Source organism: Poecilia formosa, unplaced genomic scaffold (genome assembly GCF_000485575.1).
Source record: "Poecilia formosa unplaced genomic scaffold, Poecilia_formosa-5.1.2 Scaffold136, whole genome shotgun sequence".
NCBI classification, from domain to species: Eukaryota; Metazoa; Chordata; class Actinopteri; order Cyprinodontiformes; family Poeciliidae; genus Poecilia; species Poecilia formosa.
In genome coordinates this window covers 157,757-177,272 of record NW_006800075.1, presented here as the reverse complement: position 1 = coordinate 177,272, position 19,516 = coordinate 157,757, and the positions used below count along the sequence as shown (strand labels likewise).

The 19,516-nt window shown below is 38.3% G+C and overlaps 2 protein-coding genes across 2 annotated transcripts in view; one reads left to right on the top strand and one right to left on the bottom strand.

The window, feature by feature from the left end:
* Positions 1-18,131, top strand: part of insyn2a (inhibitory synaptic factor 2A) — a 34,332-nt gene extending 16,201 nt beyond the window's left edge. Inside the window, exons 3-4 of the mRNA XM_007562386.2 lie at positions 6,462-6,533; positions 17,479-18,131. Of these exons, the coding sequence (XP_007562448.1) occupies positions 6,462-6,533; positions 17,479-17,662 (256 nt within the window). The 3' untranslated portion in view covers positions 17,663-18,131. The remainder of the gene's footprint in view (positions 1-6,461; positions 6,534-17,478) is intronic.
* dock1 (dedicator of cytokinesis 1) overlaps positions 1-19,516 on the bottom strand; it is a 198,067-nt gene that overhangs the window by 95,399 nt on the left and 83,152 nt on the right. The gene's annotated exons all lie outside the window — the stretch shown is intronic.

The following is a 19,516-nucleotide window of genomic DNA, read 5'->3' as shown; positions in this document are numbered from 1 at the left end:
AGAAAACATGAGCTAAACCCAGTGTAATTAATTGTTCAATGGGAACTGTGTTAAAGGGCCCGAGGTCAGAGGTTAACGTCAGCATTTGTGATCAAAGCTAATCCTATTTTTGCTCATCGGAGCTGCTACTAAAACACACTGCAACATTTCGTTTTTTTTCAGCTTTCACAGACATGCCTTGCAGTGCTTTGACATTGTAATGACATTTTCAATGATAATTTCCCTCCAGATATCCCGCAGCTGCTGCTGAGAATACTTGCAGATGCCTTGAAAAATATTATACGTTATGTTAAAACCACAAACCTCGACGTATTTCAATTGACTTCAATGCCCATTCATCTCAAAGCAATGCATTTGTTTATTGGGATGTTATATATAAACAAACATCCAAAATGTCTAGACTGAAATTTCTGTATAATCTTCTTTTACAAATCTTCAAGCTCGGTCAGACTAGACAAATAGTGCCAGAGTTCAGCAACTGCCATACCTTGCCACAGGTTTTCAATAACATTTAGGTCTGGACTTTAAGTGGGTATAATTTACTTTTGATCTAATTCAATCCATTGTTTCTCTGGCCTAAACCTCTTGCAGGCTGATGACGCATGAAGCTACCACCACCAAATGTAACAGTGGGGATGGTGTGTTTAGGATACTGCACCATTTTAGTGCTCGGCACACAAAGATAAGCACAAAAGCCAAAAAGTTCAAAAATCAACTTATTCCACATTCTTGGTCAGTTTAGATGGACGGTCACGACTTGTCTTGTCGGTCATACCGTGCTCTTTCCGTTTTCAGATGATTGGTTAAACCGTGATCTGCGAGATGATTAAGAACCCAATATAATTAAATACTCAGCCGAATATGTGTCCTTTCTTTTTATTCCGTCTACAGTGAACTGTTGAGGCCTTCATAAAATAACTAGATTCATTCAAAGATTAAATGAGACTTGGGCTGAACTGTGGAGCGGCTGGTAGCACCGTTTACAGCAGCAAGAAGGTCCAGGGTTCGAATCCCAGACTTGGTCTTTCTGCATGGAGTTTGCATGTTCTCCCTATGAAAGTCGTGCTCTCTCTGGGTACACCACCTTCCTCCCGCAGTCCAAAAAAAAAAGGATTGTTGGGTTAACTGGTCTCTCTAAATTGTCCTCAGGTATTTATGTGATGTATGGTCACACATTTCCTTTCGGAATAAGTAAGAATGCCAACGTTCAGGTATAGAAGGAGGAAAAAATACACATTATTTGGAAACATCAATTTTCTTTCATTCCGTTTCTTTGGAAAAACACCCCACTTGACAGCAAATTACGTCCAACTTTATCCCTCACTCTCAAATGTTTATCTGGAATGTGCGAGTACTCAGCAAAAGGCCCAGACTGTGAAAAAGCCATTACTGTCCAATGGATGTGGAGTTTATACAGAAGGGCAGCAGATAGCATCGGGTCTGCCGAAATAGACAGTCCGTCTAAAGTGACCCGGCAAACAAAAAGGACGATTTGTTGAGCCAAATGCAACAGCTCAGATTCTCAGATTCTTATCTGCTTTCAACAGCACTGGGTCAAAGTTGGGAGGAAAATATGCCAAAAACATGACACATTGCTATTTCTCATAAATCAGAAATGTCTCTAAGGGTCTGATGGCTAGTTTTGGTCAGAACATGACTGATGAGATGAGGGTTAAATTATAAAGCACAGCATGAGGGAGGCAACGATGGGAGTTCACACCATCTTAAAAAGTCAATTATCCTCCTGCAATCTCACATAAGGTAACTCTAATCCTCTTATCACCCAACTCATAAAAAAGTGCTATGAGTAAAAAGTAAACAGACACGAGGTGCAGAACGGCAATCCATCTTCAGTGTTGCACGGCACATCTGCCTTATCAGATGTGCCTCTAGTGACAGGTGGGGAAGAGAAGGTTTTATTAACTTAAATTTGTTGCTGCTGTTTATTAACACCATATGTTCAGAGGAAGGCAGAAAAAAAGCATTATGTTTCTGATGATTAATCACTAAAACCTGTCTTCTGTTGGAGTCAGTGAGCAGCATAATCCCCCTTGTAATCCATTCAGGGTCAGAATAACCCATTTCCACCTATGCAGGAACAGTTTTCTTCTTGTGCATGTTTCCATTATTGTAATGTGGGGATTAAGATCTGCACTGTTACCAGTGCTCCATCCTGCGTTTTCCTATTTTACCTATTATTGTAACTCATACAAAAGGTGGAGCCACCCATATGCTCAAGGTGAATTATGTCTTTTAAACAGCTTCCTAACGCGGAGATGACCTGATCTAATGCAACATGTCGGCTCAGAGGCATTTTCAAATTATCTGTATCTTGAGTCCTTGACTAAATTCAGCTCTTGATACCTGGCGTTTTGTGAAATATCTGCAATATTAAGCTAAGATATATAACAATAACTTAAACGTTTATATGTATTAGAGGCTCGTTACTGTATGGATCTAATGAGTGTGATTTCCCCCCCAAACATAGCTCAATACACGCTCAACGACAACAGAGAAATTAGTTCCGTCTCCCAGAGGTGCATGATATCATTTTGATATAGGAGTTCTTGCAGCTTGCTGTTGAAGCATATTCTGGACACAATGTTTTTCCTGTGTGGTATTCTAGAAATATGAGTGGGAGAGATCAATGTAGACCTAGGAGTTCTGCACTTGAGTCCTTGTACAGCATGGTGTAGCCTGGACAGAAAGAAATGTGTTGTTGTTCCTGCCACCTCGAGTAAAACTACAAAGTTCTCTGCTCTTGCTGATGTATACGACTTCAGGGAAAAAGAACAGAAGGCCCTAAGTAAAAAAAAAATGTATTTTCAAAAAATAAGGATGAGAAAAAAAAGGAAGCTCTGTCTCAAAAATAAGTTGAATTTGAAGAGGTTTTCATGTTATTTTTTGTTTTATTTATTCATTTTTTTCAGGATAGAGTTATGAGGTATTCCACGTTTCAAATATTTTGAGGCATGTCAGCACGTCTCTTTTTGGGTGAGTGTAACTGGTGTGGAGAACCAAAACAAGACTTTTTCCAAGTTTCCCCCAACTTAGTTTTAATAACTTTCTAGAATTGCCACCCTCATGGTAGCAGTATGTTGGACTAGCTCTGTACTTTTTGCTGACTTTTATTCAAAACATTTTGGTTGAGGCATTGTTTTTGTTTTGTTTTGTTTTTTTTGGAGAATTGCTCCCTCTGGTTTTGGATGATGAGCGATTGAAGGATTTTTGTGCAAACTTCCAGGCAGTTGTTATGATGTATAACTGTGGCAACAAGGTATTGTTTTTACAACTGGGAACAGCTGATTAGCGTCTAAATATCTTAACTATGACCCCGAATCCCAGATGAGTTGAAAAGGAGGCTTCCTGGATGCAGAGAAGGACCAAAGAGCAGAAGGAGGAGAAGGAAGTGCCATCCAGAAACATGAAACCGTGGAATACCATCTCTTTTTGTTCCCCCCACGATAACAAGCAACTGAGGAAAAATTAGGTTCGTGGGCAGGAGTAGTTTTGATTTCAAAAGAAAATGAAGAAACTACAAGTTTATGCCATCAAAGCATATGTCTCAAACTTGATTTTAATAAACCAAAAAAAATTACATCCAAGTAAATGACTTTGGCTAATTTACACAGCAACGATTGTGTTTCTCATTTTACTTTTCTTGTGAAAAGGGCGAGGGGGGGGAAAATATTTTTTTTAATTTGACCTGCTGATTGTTCAGAGCCAATCCAAAGACAAATTAGCTGACTAGATGCTTTATTCCTACATATGAAAACACTAAGCAGCATTACGGCTGTAAAGCACTCTAATATAAATATGTTGGATCCACACTGCACAGCTTGGGCACATTGCTGTGTTATAAGAGTGGTGGCAGACTAGAGCCAATTAATTACTTTCTCAGGGACTTGTTGCTAACCTGTCTATTAGCACTCTGTATGTGTGCTTGTTTTCTCACTGCTGGACAGCCACCCACACAGTGACCTTTGAGAAAGCTCTCCTGGTCGTAACCAAGGGTGGAGGGTGTATAAAAATACATTTAATGGCACTTTTGGCTTCACTCTTCCCAGGGGACGCCTGCCAAAATGAGCCCTGGTCTCTTATTTCCTCTTATCAGCTGGCCAAGAGCAAAGAGTAGGAAGACACCGAGAAGGTCTGAGAGAATACTGTGAAGCTGTTCAGATGATTCAATCCAGTTGCGCGGCACACGTATTGATTGGCTCACCGACTGGGAAGTTTACGACCTTTCACGCTGCTCTAAAATATAAACTTGAAAAGCCAATTAATGACATTTTATACACAAATAATCCCCGGTGGAAATGTTCTGTTTGCAATTACCTGAACCTCTTGCGATATTGCTGTCAGCGTCTCTCTCCCCTGTCTGAACAAGAGGCAGTGCAGTAGATAAAAAGGAGGAATTTACGACAGGAGCTTAATTTTTATAGGTGCTGCAACCGATGGGCAGCGTGACAAGTGCAGTGGTGACGGAGCTGAGTGCTGTCTCTGCTGCAGAGATGAGAGACAACATTTATTAGGGAATCCAAAATATCCTCGCTGAAAGGAATAACGTGGCGGCATTTACCGCAGCTTCTGTTTGACGATGCGACGTTCAACGATAAATGTTTAAATCCACCTAAACAAACGAGCCCCGTTTATTTGCACGTCTCTTGTCTTTATTCCAAGATGCTGTGACGTGGTTTAGTGAAAGTAACAGTTTCCTGTTTTCCACAGCCTAAAGGCATGTGTGTTCACTTCATTGTTGACTGTTCACAGTTGTTGCCGTCTGTGTCTCACCCATCTGATTGCCTCATAACGTCTTCATTTGTCATCACATTGGCAACAGAGGCGAGCTCCAACATGCTGGCCTGAGTAGAATGAACTAAATATAAATTATAAACTTTGGCTGCGCGGATATTCCTTCAAGTCTAGACAAACTCTCAACAATCCTCATTTTAAAGGCCAGCTGTTGTTGTTTTCCCTGTTTAGTTAGCTGCATTAGTAATGTTATCCAACAAATGTTGTCAGCAGCAGCCTGACTGACTCTGGGTTTTTATGATTTCTATATTGCAATAAACCCTTCAATTGTAAGGGAACCAAAAAAAAAAAAAAAAAAAAAAAAAAAGAAATCCGACATTTATTTTGACGGCTATTGTGAAATCGCAAGCTGTCATTTCTTTGGTAGTACAGCAACATTAGTACCGACTGTGTGCGCCTCTGATGACTCATGCTTGAAGGAGAGACTGATGAATATAGAGTTTATAACAAAGCATGCAGTCTTACATAAGTGCTGGAGAATATATCATCATTGCGATATCAATTTGGACATAATGGAAAGGATGGCTTGGAATGCAATTTTTGTTAGCTGTTGCCTATAATACATTAAATTCAGTCAATATCCACTGCAGCCCCTAAGAATCATATTCAGAGGTATTATCAAACATTATCAAGAATAATGGGCTTGAGCCAATACCTTGGTCTTCAACAACTTTTGTTGCTTGTGCTGAGGGGAAAAAATGCCAAGGCTTAGGCAAACACACACAACTCAAAAACCCGAAATAGACATCACTCTCATATGTAAAAGGAAGATTTTCACAGTTCATATCTGTCTAACAAATTATGTCTATACAACAAGGAATGAGGCAACACTAACTCTTTTTGGCTAGCAGTGACCATAATCTGCAAAAAAAGAACCACAAACAGGCAGGGGTTCTGCTGCTTTTTTACCTTGAATGGTTGAAATGCATTTTGAATGATATTCAACATGTCGTCATGACAGTAAAGGGATTTTAAAGATGCTTTTGTATTTTCTATCCAATCAATACATGTGCACAGTACAGATCATCACTTTATGTCACATTAATGATTAATGATTTATACATCACAATGAAACCAAGACAGGCAAACGTAAAAGCAAGCGAGCTGAAGTCCAAAATGATTCTGAATTTACAAGTAATAACTCATTCAGCTCCTTTAAGACATTGCTCTGCACCAAACAGAATAATCAATGGGAAGATTATTCAGCAACGAATACATAAAAAGGTCAACAATAGAGGGAAGCAGGAAAAGAAAATTAGCTGCGCATAAAATTAAAAACGCTGTATTACCTATCGGAAGCCATTTTTTTCTTTCCATTTTATGTCAAAAGTAATGTGCTATGTTTGCAGCGTTACAAACTTTAAGTCCTTGCTTAAAACGTGAAACTTTAGATGCAAATATCAACCTTGCCTTAGTTGCCATTTGACCTGATCAGCCTCCATACAATGACCCACAGCTAATGGAAGACGATGTGCACTTTCTACTGGGCAGAAGCCACTGAGGAGGGCAAAGGAACTCCTCGTCACCCTCATTTACCCCAGGCTCCCTAACGAAAGATGACAAATAAGATGAGAAAGGAAAGGTGTGAGGCGGCAGCTTAACAAGTCCTGTAATTACTCATTCACGACTCTCATCTCCCCCCCCCCTAGACTCTCCTATCGAACCGGACAGGACACGGCCAACTGTGACACATGCCGGAACAGCGCATGCATTATTTACAGGTGAGTGGTCGTTCATCTTCAAAGACAAAAAGATCCACATGTAACCTGTCCTTTCTCTCCTTGAGAGCGAGCGGAGGAGTAAAACAGGGTCGGGACGAGCAGAGAGGGAGCAGCAATGGAAGCAAGGCTAATGTGAAATGCTGCCCATTAGCGCTGAGTGGGCACGGGACGTTTACACAGCACCATCTCTCTCAAAACCTATACATCTTTAGCCAACTGTCCAATTATCCCCTCAGGCCATTTTGTTCACTGACTGGTGCCAAGCAGGTGTGCAGTTAGCAGGACAAAAGGGTGCGCGGCTGAAATACAGAGAGGTCACATGCAAGAAAATTGAGTGAACATGGGGCCATGAAAGGTTAAATTAATTAATGTCAAACATCATAAAATTTCATTGGTGGGTCCAGTTGCCATGCCGACTCAAAAGCTACGCTCAGCCTCCAGTAAGCTAATGTTATAAGCTGTAAAGACACGAGTGCAAAGCCATTAGTTAATCAGGAATAAAAGTAAGGTCTCGTTGTTGTATTTGTTTTATCACAAGAGTGGTTTTAGTTCTAGTGCTGGCTCTTCAATCAGCCTAAAATAGTTTGCTTTCTCACACCATCAGAGCAAAATGATTATTTCTGGTGGACAAGCAGCTTATAATTATTTCCTTTAAAAATTCAAGATAGAAAACTGACTCTTGACATTTGATTGAATGATTTCCAGGGCAGTTTTTTCCATTTCTAGTAACATGCGCACATAAGGAAATCAATAATTATTAAATTTAGCTGGACTGGGCTTCAGCGGTTACCGATTGGTTGGAATCTGATACTTTTGTGAGCAGCGAATTCAGCCTACATAAACACTTACACCACCACTCTTCAGTGTGGAAGCTGCTAATGTGGGGAAAAATGCTATTTACAATATCAGTGAGGGGATTATAATATGACTGGGGGAAGCATGGAGATGTTTGAAGCTATCCAATGTAATTTTCAATTACATGAGAGAGCAAAATTTTCAGCTGACAACAGGAAGGCTAAATGGAGTGAGTTTAGTTTTTGACTTTTAAATATCAATGTTGGAGTGAGGAATATTCTCTATGAAATACACATGGAGACCACTGATTTTGCAACAAACTACATAAATTAGCTAGCATGAGATCCTAAAGAAGTTTTCAATCTGAAAATAAGTATTTCATGCTTTCCTTTCAAATATTTAAACCCAATTTTATAGCAGCAGCAGATTTTACAACTACTGCTGCAATTTATTAAACCTTTACAAAAAAAAAAAAGCATTTCTAGTTTTGAGACATCCAGCAAAAAGAGATTTGACAGACATTCAATGAACACATAGTAGCACTATGAGAGTCCAAGTGCCTGGCTCTAGTCTGACTTTCTCAAGAATTCGTAGGAAATTTTAACACAAGGTGAGAAGAATATGTGCCAGTGATAAGCGGTCAAAAAAAACGTGACGTAAAGAGGGGAGACAAAAAAGGAGATCTTTAAGCTGCAAGGAGTGTAAGAAGCTATCAAAGCTTTAAGTTAATGGTCACTACCGCTCCATGCAGTCTGAGTGAAGAACCATTTAAATCATATTTTATCTCAAACTCTCTCCATAACTGATGAGCCTCTGGCTAAACTTCAGTCGAGATGCACAGTACAGCTGTGTGTTTTCTGATGTTTGAGTCGGAGGAATTCCACATTATCTTGAAGTGCTTTCACAATCTCTGCAGGTGCCCCAAACCACTGCGGGGACGACGGCATGAGAAAGGTGCCCTAAAGGCAGCTTGGCGTCAGCGAGACGAGCCGAGTCTAGATGAATGATGGCATTTGACATGAATTACACAGACGGGGCACTAATTAAAAGGACATGATTAAGTTAAAGGGTTGCAGGGTGAATACGTTAAAAATGAACTTACCTATTCAATAGCCATGCCAATTCTTTCTTTAATCAGCAACTGATATGCCCCTGGCTAAACTTCTACTTCTATATGCTGAAAAATCCTACAGTTGCGAAAAGCTCATATTGGCTGAAACTTTATTTGATCGAATGAAATGTTTGATTTCACTGGATCAAATATTTATAAAGACTTTCAATTTTCAAATACGAACTATAAAAAGTATTTTCATTTTGATCAAGTTCCAATAAATATTATGCATCAGTCGTAAAACGCATCACTTATATTTTTTGCCTCTATGTCATATAAAAGATTTCAGAGAGAATGACACACGTGAAAAAACCTGCAAACCTGAGAAATCCACATTGTCTTCTAAAACTGCACCAATCAATCGGAAAGCTACATCTTTTGGAAGGAGAGATGAAAAACAGAAAACTCTGCACATAACGAGGCTCATTTTTTTGACAAAACCTTGTCAGCGCTTGGCAAGGTTTCCGCTTGATAAAGGGCAGAAATTTCCCACAGAGCCGTTTGAAATTTGCTACATTGACCCCAGTTCATCTTGAAGACACTCACTCGACATGGTTAATAGCTTTGATTGGACACAGAATCAAATATAGCAGTTGTATTCACAGAGGCAGAGGGATTAAACAGCAATCTAATTACTCAGATCTCCATGAAAACAACCTCTCTGGAGGTGGAAGAACACAGGATAGGAAGCAGAGGCACAGAAATAAAAAGGATGCAGCGCTCTGGTATGTGGGAAGAATAGCTGTCAAGGGCGTCTAGCAGGATTTTCTTGTCTTTAGCAAGCTCTTCTACCACTGGAGGCTAGTTTTAACATGATCCTTTGTAAATATGTGGTAAAAGTTTGGATTTTCAAAACAGTGATCGCGCCGACCGCAACTTTGAGACTGCTGCTCTTAAACAAGATGTGAAAACACTTCAACATGAGCTGAATGCATACTCAGAGGTTTAAAATATTGGAGGTTTTAATACATCATCAAAAGGTTGAATGAGGGCAACACAATGGTAGGAGGACCGCAAATAAACAGAAACAAACAGATTACGTTGCATCATTAAAGGGCAAAACCACTTAAAGACGCACATCGTTCTGGCAAATGGAAATTGTGTAAGAATTTGGTAAAATAAATCTTTTGCCAAGATTTGTGGTTTTTGGTACATAATATCCAAAAAGCTCAGGTAATCTGGAGAAATCTCCATGGACAAATCACACAGTTGAAAATCAAACTGAATGTTTGCGCTCTCAGGCAGTGCGACATTAAAAGCAGGCGTCAGTCTGTCACGATAGACGCTCTTCGAACTTGGGATCACTTCCTGGAATCATTCAGTACAAAGACATTTCACCCGTCTATTAAAAAATGCATGTTGAACCATTATGGATGGAACCCATGACCTATACAAGCAGTAGAACTTACATGCAATAAAAAAATAAAATAAAATCCACTTTATGATCAGGTCAGTCTGCCACAGCCCACTGTGCTAGTGCAACATGCACCCTTAGTGTTGGTTTAAGCTGCATTTGTATGCATGTCAGTGCTATTGTGCTGAACTCGGTCTGACGACTCCAGGAAACATACGGGTCCATAAATCATTTTCCTGCAGCTCAGTCAGGACTCAACTGTCCTGTCTTTTAAAATAATCAATCTGTCCAAGAGAATGTGGTATAATCCTGACAAACACTTAGCATAACAACAGCCAGATTAATGAAGTTGTTAGTCTAGGGGCTCGCACTTCAAAACAGAATGCATGAGCTGCTTGAGTTTCTTGTCCTCGCATGCTTCTCCTCATGTTTTAATCATCTCAAATTAATTCATCCCATGTGTTTTTTTTTTAAATTATTTATCTTACTTAGTATCCAGATGTCCTGCTCATCAAAAGTGTGAGTTCAAATGAAAGTGGTGAATTAATGAAATGAAGCTGACATTGAACCAGGGTAAGATTAAGAAAAACGTCTTGGTTGATACAACCCCAGAATACCGAGGGGAGAAGTGAAAGTACAAAAGAAGTCGCAAAGAAGGTATAAATCTGAGAGAGGAAGAATAATCCCATTTATTTCATGTTGTGCAGGTATGGGCTGGCGTGCAGATCAAACAGTGAGGTCCTATGCCTTTATATACTTTGAACTTTAATATTTTGTCACACACAAGACAAAAAAGTAAAGTTTACTGAAACTTTATGAGATAAACCAACATGAAGAAACTGTGCAGCTGAAGGAAAATGACAAGAATGTGGTGTTTTGATGTATTAATCCCCTTTAATCTGATCCCCTGCAACAAATTGTCTTAAGAAGTCATCTATTTAGTAAATACAGCCCATCTGTTCAGAAATGAATAGTATTAGTGTGCATTTGTATTCAGTAAGTTTTACTGTGATCACAACTGAAAGTCATTGCCCTGTTGAAGGTGAATCTCCATCCTTGTAACAGCCTTTTACAGATTTTAACAGAGTTTCTCCCAGGGTTGCCCTCCATTTAGCTCAATTTTCCCATAAAACCTTGGGATATTCTTTTATCACCTAAACTTTTTTTTTTAAACTTCCCCATTGTCCATGTGTTCCTTCGCCTTCACGATGCTGTTCACTCACTAATGTTGTCCAACAATCTTCAGTGAACAGCTGCACTTATTTTGAGATTTATTTGCCCCACTCAGGGTTTCCCCCAGATTACTTGCTATGCCGGCTGATGGTGCAGTCCACCATGTTTATGTGTTGAGAATTGTTAATAGTTGACATGTAATTAAAAAATACGACTATGCAATTGTGACATTGGAAGACATTATTGATAACATTTTAACAAGCATATAAAAAATATAATTATAATGAAACAGATATAACCGTTTTATACTTCAGATAAATCCTATTAAAGTAATCGACAATTGGATCTCTTTAAAAATACAATTCAATTAAAACAAATATTGCCTAAAATGGGTATTGACCAGTATTTGTATGCCAAATTCAAGTATTTATTATGTTTTTTTTTGTTTTTTTTTCGCATTTCTTGTATTATCTAAATGCTACAGTTGTGTTTAATAATGACTGCCATTTGATGCAGTATTTTGATTTGCTGGTTATGATAGAAAGTGTTTATGGAGGTCCAGGGATTAAAGAACAAAACAAAACAAACAAAAAAAAAACACCTGAAGTTTAAGTATAGTACGTAGCAAAACTCAGTGGTTATAAATGCTTCAGCAAAACACATTAGTCTTAAGTGGCAGTGATTAGGAAAGTCGATTCAGGACATTCTATTCAGTGAGTACCAATGTTTTTCACAAAATTAGAGTTGCTTCCCATGAGTACAATTCTGTTTGTTGCCTCCTCATCTTATTTTTAATTTTGACTCCAGGCACAACAATTCATCATTAGACTAGTTATCCAATGTCAACAATTCTTTGAAAAACACTGAACAGCACAGATACAAAACAAAAAAAAAAGATTCTAAAATCATCAAAGGAAATGGGTTTTAAAAATGTTTCAAAATTCAGCCTCTTGTGCAAAGCTTTAGGAAAATTAGTTTGCAGAAAGCTGAAGATCACAACCAACATGTAAATGACGGATGTTACTGATCAAGGCTGTTCTGTCGAACAACTCACTTGGAGGAGGACATCTCTTTTTGTTGAAGCATTATGTTTTCCAACATGGTGGGCAAGCTGGTTTCTATGGATACAAGAGCAATTCTCGACAGGACAAATAGCGTGAAGGGACAGTGTGGACAATCGGGCGCCTCCGAGAGATAAGAGTACACAAAGGATTGACAAGGGGAGAATGTGTAGCCGCATGAGGATAAAAGATGTCAAGAAACAAACATTATTCAAGCGGTAGCGAAAGGAACATCGAGGATTGCGAGGATTTTCTGTTTAAATGCATAGAAATATTAGAAAGAAGGGATGTGATGAGAACAAGGAGAGAATGTCAGAGACAGAATTTAAAGCTTCAGGGTCCAAAGTGCTTTCCTCCACTTGTTCTGATCTAACAAACCACTGCAGGGAGGGACACGAAAATGCCAACAACCTTTCCCATTTTGCTTTCAGCAAAACTCAGTAACATGGCAAGGCTCGCAAGAGTTTTATTGGGAAACGCTGAGGTCTACACTTCAAAGAAACTAATAAATATTTCTATATCAGGCCTTTTCGAGACCAGGTTATCCTTGTGGGTTTATTATTTTTTCAGACTGACATATGTTCAATTTCTCCTTTTTGGTGATCTCTTTCCACTTAGAATTTACATTAATCTCCATATGTAAAGCATATATTTTGTACATTAACTTTTGATTCTCAAATATATCAACGCATGCATTTATCTCAAAGTCAGCAAAAGGCCCAACAGAATGGAGATGAAAAATAACCCTTGATCTTGTGTCTCTGCTTCAAAACCCCTGCGTCAAATAATTAAGTCATTAGCATGACGTGATTCCACCATTCGACTCAGGTGTGTTAGACCACTGACAGATCTAAAAGTTGGTGGGAACCAGCAATGGAGGCCTGTATTTAAGGATCACTGCCCTGTAGTTAAGCTTAATTCAATATCCATATTCAAGATCCTCCGTATGGCATCCAGATCTGAGAAATGCCAATCAGCTAAAGGATCTTTTGCCCATCTATTTTGGTTTTGGAGTACTATGAATGTTTTAATCTTAGTTAATTATTCTGACAAAAAAATAAATATATATATATAATAAAAATATTGGTAAATTCTACCATGTAACAGCTGAATTATTATCGGATATTAACGTCGGCCCAAATTTTCACATTTGTGCATTCCTAACAATTACTTTTCTGTAGTTTAGAAAATTAGCCAGCAACAATAACAGCTCACCTTTTAAGTTAACCTGGACAAAAATTATACAAATATCTGAAATTATATTTAATGCAATAACAAAGCAGCAGGCTCACAAAAACACACCTAAAAAAAAAAAAAAGTCTATACTCCACTGTTTAGTTTTCAGTCAATTTAATAAATGAACTCACTTTTTCCAGCCATTCATAGCTTTTATGTCCATGTGCGCAACGGCAATGGTGGCAAATTTATTTTACGGCTCGTCCACAAAGCTGCACTTACGCTACGCTAAGCATCAGCTACAGCAGCCTGCATCGTTCGTTCCACCTGTATAAATACACCCACTGCGCTCTTTACTGCCGACCGCTCCGAACCAGCCACTAGGCAGCAGATCAGGAAGGAGAGGCTGTCTTATTTCATACATCACACCAGTTATTTTGAGGATGCCTATTGGTCCCTCAAAAAAAATTTATAAACAAACATAGGTACCCAGACATTATTATCAATCAATAAAATGCCCTGGGACAACATGAAAATTGGAGATTATGCTGCTAGGATAGCATTCGTCAACAACTCAGAGGTGAAAGTAAGCACATTGCCTTTAGGAATTTTAATAATCAAGGTACTCAAGTCATTCGAGGAATTGTTACAGGCCTACACTCAAGACAAACTTGGCAGGATGTGTGGGCTTTTTTGGGGATTGAGTAACATTGATCTGTGCTCTTAAGAACATTTCTTGTCATCTCATTTCATGTCAATTTTATTTTGTAAAGCAATTTACAAACTCATCTATGTTCCCAAGGGTTCCTTCACTCACTGTAGTCACTATTGCAAAGTGTATCAAGCTTAAATACTTCCCCCCCATTTTTTTTTTATTTATCATAACTTGGTAGCCAACCTACTTTGTTTGAACTGTTTTTATGTATATTGTGCAAAAAGAAAAGAAAAGAAAATCCAAAAAAGAAACAAAATTGAAAGTTAATCCACAATAGGTTGATGATTTGCTTAAGAAACTGGGTTAGATTTGGCCTCATTATGTCATTCATGAGGTTAAAATACTTTTAATATTAAAACTGAAATGGTTGCGAAGAGCCACCAATATCCTTATAGTATATGCTTCCTAACAACATATGCTCTTACACATTTACAAAAGAAAACAAAAAACATCCCCCCAGGATTATTCTTCAAGAGACTTTTTTGCTGCATGCAGACATGTGACAGATTTTATGAAATGCAAATAAACCCCAGCATCATTATTTCCGTCTCTGTATGTAATAACTGGTGCTGTCAGACCATTCTCTGAGGCACACATATCACTGTGACACAATCTTTTTATGCAAGACCATTTGGTCCTTCAAAAAGTCTCCAGTAAGAACAAGACCTTGATCATATGTTCATATTTGTAGTGAATGTTGACTCTTTGTAAGTGAAATCAGGTCGCTTCAGTCTGGTGTTTGCATATCCACCCAAAATCTTTTAACACTGTGTACGTTTGAACTGTGGCACTCATCCGATACGTATTTGATGCCTACATGGTAGAGCAGGGAAATTCCTTTACCAACTTGGGTAAATCTCTTACTTTTTTGTTCATCTGTCTTTGTGATATGTGTGTGTGTGTGTGTGTGTGTTTGCGTGTGTGTGTGTGTGCATCCCACACAACATGGCACAGCAATAAAACTACTTTACTCCCCCAAAAATTGGTAATGAGATCAGCTTCTTTGTGCTTTTAAACAGCATTAACAGAGTTTTTGAAGAGATTTAAAAGGCTAAATGAAATTCTCATTCTATTGCTTCATCAACAGCTCACTTTTACATTTGGGGAAGAGACTCATTGATTGAATTTTTGATGGTTCTTTTTAAACAGCAAGAGCTAGTTTTATTTGTGGCCTTTGTATCGTATTTAATATTCCGGATGGTGCTCCACCAGAGTTCATTCAATGGTTTAAATAATAAAACAATGGACTGAAAAGTCTGTATGCCATTTTGCACATTCAATCATTTCCTTTTCTATAAATTACCAACCCAAATGTTTCAATACTTAAGTTCTCTAAGTGAAGTTTGCATAAAAGTCTAGAAGATTTAGATAATTATTATAACCCTGAAAAATCTGCAGCAAAAAATGACAAGCTGCTCATCTGATGTAAAGAACTACATTGTTTAGGTTAGGGAGAGACTAACATTCCACTTTTTTTATGTCAAGACTGTACTGGTCGATTTTGTGTGTGTGTGTGTGTGTGTACCAACACACAACCTGAATCTGTTCACATGCTTTCAAATGTGGATGGACAAATACGCAAATGTGAATTTACACCAATGTAATTACCAGCCAGTGATTTATTGATTGAAGCTGGCCTGAGTCAAACAAAAGCAAAGTGCTGAGTGCAAACTCAAGAAATTAACATTCAATCTGCTCATTGTCAGACGCCCACATTTATGCCTGCTCTAATCAATAGCAGATGCATCAATGTTGATTATGAAAACTTTTTACTGAAAATGATAATGGATGCACTGCATTTAAATAAAAACCAGAGCAGTCACCCTGCAGCTGTTACGTAACTCAGTCTGTCACCCCCCCAGTAAGCCCGACTCAGGTAGTGACTGGAGATAGCTTTAGCAGATTAAAGCCCCCACACTTTGCCACAGCTGTGGCTGTAATCTGAGTTTTACTTAGCAGAACCTAGTGGTCAGATGTGTGTGGGCGTCGGATTACAATGATGGCTCCAGATAAATTCCCCAGGGCTTTTGGGAGGGGCGGGGGGAGAGAATGTGACGGACTGCTAAGAAGGACACAGCTCTGCGCTTCGCGCCCAGCAAATCCCAACATATTTATTTGCTAACATTTTCCATCATCTTTCGAAATATTTTTTTGAGGAGTCACAAGAGCATCCACAGAATTCAGCAAAACAAATCATTTGCATTTCAGCGTTCTGCCCTGTGACCAACTGCTTGATACTGACAGATACTGACGAAACACGCTTCTTGCTCCACCAATCTGAGACAGCAGTAGACGTAACCCTGAATGGTGCAATCAAAAGTAGACGCATTTGGTTCCTCTGCTATTTTATAACAACAAAGCAAATGAAAAACCCAGGGCATTTTTCCAGGCTAAGCGCTGGTGTGACAGATGAGCTGCAGAGGTCAAGCGAGAAAAGGTTGCACTGGAAATGCTTCATATGGATGTAAGAGCAATATGGCAGCCAAAAATGCATTAGTACGTGCAACAACTGCAGCAATGGGAAACTGCCTCCCTATTTAGAGGAGCAAATATGGATCAAAATAAAAATAAATCTTTAAGTCTTCTAGGATGAGTCATCGGCACTAAAATATTAGCATGTATGTCATTACGTAACATTTACAAGAGTATCTGATTTCAATCATCAACAAGTACATTTAACTTCATATAAAATAAGACTTGTATACTATTCAGACTTATTACATAAAGAGTGATATATTTAAGGTGTTTATTGTCATGAATTATTAAAGATTATGGCTGACAGTTAAAGAAAACCCCAAAAAGCAGTCCATGTCATGCCAATCACTTTGGGCTGCTTAAAGAGTGTGCTTTACACACCTCTAAAGTTTGCAGTTGTCAGTGTGGTTTGAGCACCTTTTCTTTTTTTTTTATTTAATCCACAGTTTTTCCTTCATCTTAACTTTCCATTGATATGTTTGCACAAAACCCCCTGCCAACAGCCATCGTTTTTGGGGAAAGAGCATTGGGCTTATCCTCTTTGTGGAGAGCAGCAGTGAAAATTTGCTGGACAACTGTCAGGTCAGCATCCCCCACTTCTGTGTAGGCAATAAAGGAGGCAATAAAAAAAATCTGTTTTTTTTCTCTTATGTAATATAATATACTAACTTCTATAAAAATAAAATAAAATAAGAAAAACTCAATTTAGGGGTTTCATTAGCTGGAAGCCATAATCACCAAAATCAATGCTTAAAATTCATTACTTGAGGTGTCAAGAGTCTATTTAATATATATGAGTTTCTATTTCTGAATTGAAGTGCTGAAATAAATTAACTTTCCATGATATTCCCGATTTAATGAGCTGCACCTGTGATATTTCTAATAAATCTGCTCGGGTGATCGGTTGTTGATTTAATTACTCAGAGCAATTATATTAATTTGTTGCAGTGAAGAAGTTACTTAAATACAACCCAAGACTCAAAAACGACAGTAGAGTTGGTTTTATATGAGATAAAATCATGCATGCTATGGTTTGCACTTATTATTATTATTATTATTTTTTGTCTCTTTTTCTGTTCCTTTAGCGTGGAACTGGACTTCAAGCTGCAGGAGGACAAGCTACAGCCACTGATGAAAAGGCTTTGCCCTCCAACGGACTCCCACTTCCCTCCCCTGCCTTACCCCCAGGAGGCCTTCACCTCCACCCCAAAACGCAAGTCCAAAGCTGAGTCCAAGAAGCACGCCCGCTGGAAACTGTGGTTCCTGTGAGAGCTGCACGGCCGTCTCCGATCCCTAAAAACTGACAAAGGATTTAAGCAAGGATCTGAATTTCTTCACCATTCTTTGGTTTTTACAACCTGAAGGATTTTATAGACCTGCTGGGCACTTTTTAATGAAGAGCTCTGGATATACCTAGATGGCAGGAGAAGTGATAGAAGCGTGGACTGCATGGACAATGAACACGGTCACGCCCTACAAAAATGGAATAAGTCATAACTTTGCCTAATGTCCCGAAACAACAACAGGGGAAACGTACTCAAAGATCGAGGAGACGAGCTTACGAGCTTACTTGCCGCTGTTTCCTGGCTTCTATTTTTTATAACTGATGTAGACCTGTCCCCGTTTCATGTTGACGGAGAGATGTCCGCCATATTTCTATTCGGCTGTTGGGATTTTCTCTTCCCTCCGAGTCTCCAGGAGAGGCTGATCACTCAATGCTGAAGCACCAAGGCCTACATAAACAGCATATCATTGTACTGCAAAGCACAATTAATACTTTTCAGGATTCCATATCTCCAGAAGTAATAGGAGAGAATCATTTTTGACCGTCTTGTACCAACAATATATGACGGACCAAGTATTTTCATTAGCAAAAGACCTAAAGGGGAATACGCTGGAGACGTTTGTTTGGACTTCTGTGATAAAACCTTCTTTTCATGGATAAAATGTGTCAAAAGAACATATGACTTTGGAGAAAATAATGAATAAATACCACTTATTTTCTTAATAACATTGGAAAATAAATGTCACTCTACTTTTTTCTATATAAATATATATCTAAGTATATAGATCCACTTTAAGATGAAAATAATTATATTTATTTGAACTAAGGCAAAAGGTGGGCTGTGTAGTTCAACTACATTTCAAAAGAAGTGTGTACTTTCTTTTTAATCCATCAAATATAGTTTTCAGTGAACCCATGGTGCACTGAGTCACTGGAACCACCAAAACATCGCAAGAATACACTGTAGATCATTAATTTGTATCGTCGTCATTTGCTTGAACGTCAAATATTTTGTGTTTTTAGTGGTGAATTTGAACTTCTGGATTCAAGGTGCAACGGTGGTCCAATAATTAACGAAAGTATTAACTTGGTGCACACGTTTAAATTTACTGTGGACCTTTTTTTTTCTTTGTCTTTTTTTAGTGATTTTGAGAACTGTTTAGCACACTTGGCTTCCCTTAAATGAATTTTTTCCAGATAAATTCTAAACTAAAGATTTACTTGGTTGTTTTCTAACCTTTCAGTTGAATAAATTAATCAATAAAGATTTCAAGATCTTTATTGAGGTTTTAGTTATCAACTTGTTGAGAATACTTTAAATAGTTAGATGTTACATCCATGCTCTTATTTTGAAGAGGGTCAAAACAGTTTACGGAGCAGCTCTGCTTCCTCTAGTCATATTCTCGCTCTCTTTTCCACCCCAACAATTTTCTTTCAAAATATATAACGTAACATTATGTTAACAGTATGTATAAATTTGACTCTTTCAGAATCCACAATTAATTCAACCTTGTGCAGCCAATTCTCAACTTTTTTGAAACATAACCATTGCACTTTGTAAAAACAGTTTAAAAACCCCCCACTGAAAATCCAAAATTAATATGACAAAAACGGCAATGAGAGTATGTAACTTTTGGGTTTTATGTGTGTGGTGCATATATATATACAGTTGTGGTCAAAAGTGTACATACACTTGTAAAAAATCATAATGTTATGGCTGTCTTGAGTTTCCAATAAGTTCTACAACTCTTATTTTTCTGTGATAGAGTGATCGGAACACATACAGTAGAGTTCAAGCTCTACAGCGGTTTGCGTCTCTATGTTTTTTATATATAAAA